The sequence below is a fragment of the Meleagris gallopavo genome, chromosome 12 (assembly GCF_000146605.3).
Source record: "Meleagris gallopavo isolate NT-WF06-2002-E0010 breed Aviagen turkey brand Nicholas breeding stock chromosome 12, Turkey_5.1, whole genome shotgun sequence".
NCBI classification, from domain to species: Eukaryota; Metazoa; Chordata; class Aves; order Galliformes; family Phasianidae; genus Meleagris; species Meleagris gallopavo.
The window spans coordinates 18,985,723-18,993,256 of record NC_015022.2 but is presented as its reverse complement, the minus strand read 5'-3'; the positions used below and the strand labels follow the sequence as shown (position 1 = coordinate 18,993,256).

Below are 7,534 nucleotides of genomic sequence, written 5' to 3'. Positions count from 1 at the left end.
CCCCGCCCCGCCCCGGGAGCACCTCCCTCCGCCGGACGGTGGCCGCGCGGGGCCGTTTCGCGCTCTCCCATGGCGGAGCGGGAGGATGTCGCTGGTGCTGGGGCTGCTGTCGCACACGCTGAGCAGAGTGCTGCGGTACTCCGGGCTGCGTAGGGGCTGCCATGCCCCGCCCCGCAGGGCCATGGAGCAGGACAAGGCGCTCGAGGTTTACGGTGACTGGCGGAGCTGCTCAGGGCCGCGCGGGGCGGGACGCGGGCGGGCCTGGAAGCGGCGGCGGAACAGGAGCCGAACGGTGCCCGTAGGTTGTGCTTAAGGCGCTCTCGAAGAGCCATCCGTGGGGCTCGGGCTGAGGAGGGGAGGGCGGAGGTGGGGAGGAGGATCGACCTGCCTCGTCGAGAAGTTAGATTTGGAAAAACGTGCAGGGCGAGCAGCTCTTTGTGAAATGCCGCACCGGTGCTTTGTGCTGGGATAGGCTGATTTTAAACCGCTTGCGGTTCTGAAGGTGTTACGCGTCCATTAATAGGTATTGGTTAAAATGGGACGGTAAAGTAACAGCAGCTACAGCGGGTGGTTCGATCTGCCCAGCTCCCAGGGAACCCGTACTGCACTGCTGGTATTTACAGCTGTGCCTCTGGGAACAGGATCAAAGCGAGCGCTGCCGGGAAGAGGGCTTTTAACTAGAAGTATTAAGTTTAGGAAAGTGACTTTGTTGTCGTTGGCTTCTGTTCTGCTTTAGATATCATCCGAACCATCCGGGACCCGGAGAAACCAAACACGTTAGAAGAACTGGAAGTGGTGACGGAAAGCTGTGTCAAAGTGAATGAGATTGGTGAGGAGGAGTATCTGGTTGTCATCAGGTTCACACCAACAGTACCTCACTGCTCTTTGGCTACTCTCATTGGTAACATTTCTGTTTCATTACGTCTTCAGCAAACGCGAAGTTAATTTTAGATTGTCTGAATAATATTCCTAGTAGTTAAAGTTCAGCGTTGTTTTGCCAGCGGTTTAGCTCATGTTGAGAGCCCTTCTGGCCATACAAACAACAAGGAACAGAAGGAATGGGGAGTTGTTGAAGGTCATATCGTGGAGTCACAGAATGGCTGGGTTGCAAAGGCCCACAGCGCTCATCCAGTCCCAACCCCCTGCTGGGTGCAGGTCGCCAACCAGCAGCCCAGGCTGCCCAGAGCCACATCCAGCCTGGCCTTCAATGCCTGCAGGGATGGGGCAAACATGTCTTCTGTTTTTCTCACATTAGGAAAACTTCAAAACAAAGCGGCTCTCAAAAATCTATTCAGAAGCTGTATGGAACACAGTGTGTGACCTATGAAGTTCCTCATTCTCTTGCAGGAAAAGGTTATGGTGATTATTTTAAATAATCAGGAAGCATGTGTAAGAATGGAGGCAGTAAACAGTTGTTTTCTTGATTTTGTTCTTTTTTTCCCAAACGTCCTCATCTGCACAGAGTTCTCTGAACTGCTTTGGGTGCGTTTGCTGTTAGCACTGGCTCACCTGAGCACAAACCAGGGCTGCAGCGTGGCTGTGGCTGTCCATGTGCAGCTCAGTGTGGAGCCAGGTTGTGGGGAGACGTGCAGCAGTAGGGCTGTCCCCTAGCTGGGGTGTTGCTCTCCAAGACAAACTGCAGTTCTCTGCTCAGTCACTTTGGAGACTTTCTCAGCAGTACTCCTTGTTATATACAAATCCATACTAGCATATTTTTGAAGCAAAATTTGAATGCTGATTGTTGATGCACAGCTTTTTTTCTTATTCCAGCAGCTTATTTTTTGGTAGATTTATTTGGCCCCAAGGATGACATTTTTTGTGTGCTATTTTCAATTATTTTCCAGTTCTGCATGTTAGACATCTGAAATAGTGAAGTTATAAGCTTGAGTTCCAAATTGTTGCAGGCAGGCCTTGCAACTATTCTCCCAACATTTTGTTTTGAGGTTTTAACAAAAACAAGCTAAGCATTCTTCTCAGCACAGAGACAGCCACAACAATAGCCAGGAAGCTCTATCAAAAAGGCAGAAGGCTGGAAATGGTGGAATTTGCACGCATTCAGTGTTTCTCAGGGATGCTGGGGACCAAAACTTCCTAAGTTTGTAAGGCAGGTATGAGCTCAACTGAGAGACTGCCTGAAAAGGGTCGGCGATGTGATTTGGTCTCCTCTGTGGCTTTTGTTGCTCAGAGTGCAGCAGGAGAAGGTTGCCAGGTACAGTGGTGGGTCTGATTGTTAAATATGTGTTCTCTGAAAGTGCACCTCAAAACCTTGAATTTGACAGGAACGTCTCTTAATCTGTTTTGTTTAACAGGCCTTTGTTTAAGAATAAAACTTCAGAGATGCTTGCCTTTTAGACATAAGGTAAGATATCAGTTCTGAAACCTGTTTCAAGCCACAAGTACTTCCAATGCTAAGTTTTCTTTAAGAAAGGATATGCTGCAGGATTGAGCAACTTGCAAACTGTGATAAAGGCTGGGGGTCTTTTAAACAGCCTGTTGTTTACCTATGGAGGAAGTGAATGTTGCAGAACAGGGGAGTACTGGAAGGGATCTCTGAATAAATGCGGTGATTCCTTTCCTTTACAAAATGTAGTTTGTTATACAGTGTTGCTTTTTGAAATCTTTTGTTTTGTTTTTATAGTTGCTAGTTTCATCTCTCCAGTTACGCAGTGTAAAGCAAGGCTTGTATTGCTAGATAATTAGGTAGATGGTGATCTGTCACGCTGGACACGTGATAACAAGTAGGTTTTGCTTCAGTGAGATAAGATAAGATAAGATGCACTGGACTTGTTTACTTTTCCTTTGGTACAGCAGTTCCATGACGTTTCCTTGTAGTTCTATTTGTGAGAAGTTGTGGTTGGTTTGTTTGTTTTGCCAGGCCTGCTTCAGTTAAATGCATGAAGTCAATTTGGGTCTGCTTAGCGTTTAGTCTTATAGACTCTCCCAGGCAGAAACCAGATAACGTACTATGCTACCATTTCAGATAGAACATGTGTTTCTTATCACCGAGTAAGACTTAAAAGGAATATCTTTTTACAAATATCTGTTCCTAAGGATGTCTTTCCAAGAGTTCTTAGCTTGTGGAAGTGACACTTGCAATTCTGGTGGCTTTCGAACAAATAGTCCTTGAGCTGTGACCAGCAGAGAACTTGCTAGGAAGGAAATGCCAATTCTGCACTCTGTTTCCAGTCGCCCAGCCGCAATGGATTTTTCACATGAGCCATTGATATCAGTGAGACATGAACGCTGCCACAATTTTGAAGGAGTGCTGAGGCCTCCTTGAATGGAGATAGATCTATTGCAACACAGTCACAAGGCTCAGATCAGTGACTGTCATTGGTTCCCTTCCATTGTGTGGGAACCTTTTAAAGGAACAGATTACGTGCATTGTATGTCTTTGATAGTTTTTTGTTTTGGTACTGAATATATTTTACATTTGATGTGTGCATCTAACACTGATGATCTCTCCTCTAGCTGGAAATCTACATATCTGAAGGTACACATTCCACTGAAGAAGACAGTAAGTAGAGCTTTAGACTCTGTGTTCTTTGAGAAGTTGCTGTTGTGCTGCTCAGTTATTGGCATGAAGAACTTCCTGCCTGGTTGATGATCTTAACATTATGAAGTTTCTCTGTATTTTGTAAATAAAATCTGTGGGACACTGAATTCTTCCAGAGCTGCATTTAATCACCATCTCAAACAGCTGCTAAAGCCTCTGTGGAGGCAATGCCCCGGCCCCTGTTCATAACCAGCAGAAATCTTCGTATGGGGCAAAACCAGTTCTTGCCATTAAATGACGAGACATTGAACCAGGAGAACATGGACTACTAATTTGTCACAAACCTCACACTTCAGTTGAAGACACTTAATTAGAATACCTTGTATTCTTTTCCTAAAAAGCAAAAAACTTTTGGTTTTTGATGGATGTTTTTTTTTGTGACTGAGCGCTCACTTGCTCTTTTTTACAATTTCCTATTAACCTCTCCTCAACTCCTTGGCTTCTGTGCTAGGTTATACAACCCAGATGTCTGCCTGCGCAGTAATTCACCAGTTCAGTCTGGGCTATTGTGCAAACTTCAGTCCTCTGCCTGAATAGAGATTTGCAGTGGAAGTGGACAGAATGCACTGTTACTGTAACACAGCATTTTCTCCCTCTTTGAGTTGGCCGTTCTCTGGGCTTGGAGAAGCCCCACCTTGCACTTGTCTTGCTCAGTATGCATAGAGCACCACTGAGAACTGCTTCTGACTTGATTTCTCCTATGTTTTGCAGTCAATAAGCAAATCAACGATAAAGAGAGAGTCGCAGCTGCGATGGAGAATCCAAACCTGCGTGAGATCGTGGAGCAGTGCGTTACAGAGCCTGACTAGCAGCTGCGACGCACACAGTTATCATTTTGATACATTTCTTAAAATTATCTTTGTTTAAAAAAGAGGAATCAAAGCCTTGAGTTTAATACTTGAGTTCTTTTTATCTTCTGTATGTTTTTTAAAAAAATTGTTTATAAGAGAGATTTAAATTATGAAAAATCAGTCTCTAAAATAAAACTAAGTATATAGTGTTAAGAGTTTGTAATATCTGGTGTCCAGAGAAGTATTTTATCTCATTAAAAAATGAAACAACACCGTATGTATTGCCTTCTGATAGACATTGTGACACAAATGCAGTTTTGCAGGTTAAATTTCTATTGTTTCAATCACCACACTGTAAAAATAAAAGAGATTCTTGTACTGAAACGCTGCTTTGAGTTCAGCAACTTTTTTTTTCTTTAGCTTAGATTTCTGTATTTTTTATAAGTACATCTTTCCGATTCTGGTTTACAGTGACCTTGAAGGTAAGTTTTCCTGTGGCAGCGCGTTGCCAGAGGGATCCTGCTGTTTGCTGCAGCTTACCTGCAGGGGGGACGGGAGAGAATCCTGCAGCCTGTGGTCACCACTGTTCTGTTTCTTTTTGCTGCTCCCTCACTACTCTGATCTGGGGCATCCATAACGTTGTCACGTTTTCTCTCTGGAGAAGTTCCCTGGGGTTCATTTCCTGCTGCGGCTGTGGGTCTGACCGTGCATTTACTTTCCCTGAAGAATTAGGCGGATATTTCTCCCAGCTGGGAGAAGTGATGTTCAGGATCCGCTGCCCGGCCACAGGAGGGCCCAAGTGCTGAGCGTGTGAGCAGCGTGGCTACAGCTGTGTGCGCTGCCTGCTGGCAAACCATTCCCAGATCCCGAGGCGTTACCTGGGCAGTGCAAAACAGTTTTGCCCAGCAGGGGTTGGGGAGAGGTTCAGGGAGCCCTTCCCAGGCGGAGCTGTGACGACTGCAGCAGGCTTGTATTTGGTTGAACAGCGAGAAATCCTTGGAGTTCTGTGCAACATCTGTTGAGATTTCAGGGATTTGTAACCATTTTAATAATAAGCTTCATAAAGCTCTCCTGAAGGCATGAATGGTTGAATGGGTTCCATCTAGGCTGCATGTTATAAAGGGTGGAGAAAATGTTCTCTTTGTGGAGCTTCGTTCTGACGGGCGTCCCAGCTGTGCCAACAAGACCTGTAATCTCCCTGCTTCAGTGCCAAAGTCCCACTTTGGTCAAAATCAACAACCTGTGCATTTAGATTTCAGCTGGAATAGTCTACCACAATATATCCTCAAAGATGCATTTAGAAAGGTTTTGTATTATTTTTTTTTCCAGGCTCTTGAAATGGCAGCAGCTCCTGTCAGCTAAGTTCACAGACGAAGAGCAGAGGGAGATCTTTTCCTGCAGAAGAATTACAGTTGTAGTGTGGGCTGTGATTCTCCTGGAAGGTCCGAGGCTCCCTCTGATGCACTAACGTGCTGAGATGATGAAATGCCGTATCAGCAAATGGCCACAAAGTAAAGGCGCTTCGTTCTCCAAGTACCTGGGTGCCACGCGAATGTATTTCGATTCCTCTGGAAGCATTTTTGGAAATTGTGTGTTTATTCACTGAGAATTTGTACATCGCAGCTTTAATCAATACATCTCCAAAGGCAATCAGAACGGAGAGCAGCCTCCAGTAAGCTCAGGCTGTTCTGAAAGCAGTGACATTCAGCAGCGAGCAGTGAGCTTGCTGTGAGAATCTGCAGTAACAGCCGACAAGAAGGGAAGCTTGTCTGTGAATTATTTTAGCACGATGGCGCCTGAAGGCTCCTGCTAACACTGGGCCCTACTGTTTTAGGCTCTTAAGAAAAAGACAGTAGGGGGTAATCTGCCACTTCAAAACCCCTAAATCATTCAGGATGCCCTAGGAAGGATGAGCAGCACCACGGCAGAGTAAACACGCAAAATGTGTCGCAAACAGAAAATAAAATGGTTAGCAGTCTGTAATTAATAAAGGATGCGTTCCGCCGAGTGAACGGCCGCAGCAGCAGCCTAGCACTTTCTCCAGGAATTTCAGAGCTGTTAAGCTGCTGGGCTGTGCTGGTTGTGGTGTTCCTTGCACCCTTGTTCTCACCGATGTCTCGGCAGGACTCGGTGTCACACACCGTATCTGAAATGGCTCCAAGGCAATGTCTGCAAGTCTGCAGGGTCAGCTGAACAGAGTAAAACTTCACATAGAAATTACCCTTTTAAGATTAAAGCTATGCTGGCTTTATGAAATAGAAGGAATGTTTCATTTTGCTCCTTTTCAAAAGGAGAAAAACAAAAGCAAAGGATTTTTTCCTAACTATTAATGGTTCCTGGAGAGAAGGAAACGTAGACAGAAGTGTTCTGGAAGTGCTTTCCCACGAGGGGGAGCACCGAGAAAGGATCTCAGAGACGGGGAGCTCCGCAAAACCCTGCGCTGGTGCTGCTCCGGTTTTTATTTCGCCTTCTTCCCCCCTAAGGTCAGTTCTGCCCCGGCAGGGCAGCCCAGCAGCAGAGCCGGGGCTGAGAGCACTGCGGAGGGGACATCACAGCTCCATGCTGCCGTGTGCTGTTTGTCCTTGCTTTTGTGGGCTGCTTTACACGGCCCCAGATGTAAGTATGTGAGCTGAAAGATAACTTTCTTTATCGGAGTCCCCGCTTTGAAGCTGCCCTTAGAGACTGGGGAGCCGTCCCCTCAGAAACATCTCTTTATCTTCTAGTTGCACATTTTACATTTTTTGCCTTTAAGTAGGAACTTTCTCAGGAAAGCTCTGTCCCTTGAGGACACTTGCTTGTTGCCACCAAACATCCCAAAATAGCACGCACGCGTTTTCTCTCTGTCTCCTGCCATACCAAAAGCCCAGCGTCTGATCTCTGGGAGCTCCATGCTTTTCCTTCTGTGGCATTCAAGGGAAAAAAAAAAATACAACCACCTAAAACCTCTTACACGTTTGTGGTGGGAGCTACACCTGAGAACAGTGAATTTGAAGACAGATCTGGAGTTGTGTGACACAAATTTGGGGTGCTTCAGTCTGTGTTCAGCCTGCTGCAGGTGCACTGGGCCCTCCCAGAAGTGAATTCTGAGCTTAGGAGTTCCTTTGCTTGTGATGCTGGGAGCCGTTTGGATGTGAGGGGCTCCTTCCACCACCGTTGGCTGGGTAGTTCTGTGGAACCTCTGTGGCAA

At 46.1% G+C, this 7,534-nt stretch overlaps 1 protein-coding gene across 3 annotated transcripts; it reads left to right on the top strand.

The window, feature by feature from the left end:
• Window positions 1-12: 12 nt before the first annotated feature.
• On the top strand, window positions 13-4,731 carry CIAO2A (cytosolic iron-sulfur assembly component 2A). 3 transcript variants are annotated; one of them, XM_010717638.3, is made up of 5 exons: window positions 16-212; window positions 737-829; window positions 2,310-2,359; window positions 3,472-3,517; window positions 4,268-4,731. In XM_010717638.3, exons 1-5 carry the CDS (start codon window positions 86-88, stop codon window positions 4,363-4,365), a joined length of 414 nt encoding a protein of 137 aa, XP_010715940.1. In that variant the 5' UTR covers window positions 16-85; the 3' UTR covers window positions 4,366-4,731. The 3 variants fall into 3 exon arrangements, with proteins under 3 accessions (XP_031411237.1, XP_010715940.1, XP_010715939.1); XM_010717637.3 differs by having other exon boundaries at window positions 21-212; window positions 737-901; XM_031555377.1 differs by lacking the exons at window positions 2,310-2,359; window positions 3,472-3,517; window positions 4,268-4,731 and adding an exon at window positions 1,256-2,303 and having other exon boundaries at window positions 13-212; window positions 737-901.
• The last annotated feature ends 2,803 nt before the right edge of the window (window positions 4,732-7,534 follow it).

Bases quoted from the DNA above. Each gene is read 5' to 3' on its own strand.
- CIAO2A (XM_010717637.3), top strand. From the start codon at position 86: ATGTCGCTGGTGCTGGGGCTGCTGTCGCACACGCTGAGCAGAGTGCTG. The intron at 213-736 runs GTGACTGGCGGA...GTTCTGCTTTAG, and splicing joins CAAGGCGCTCGAGGTTTACG to ATATCATCCGAACCATCCGG. The intron at 2,360-3,471 runs GTAAGATATCAG...TCTCTCCTCTAG, and splicing joins GCTTGCCTTTTAGACATAAG to CTGGAAATCTACATATCTGA.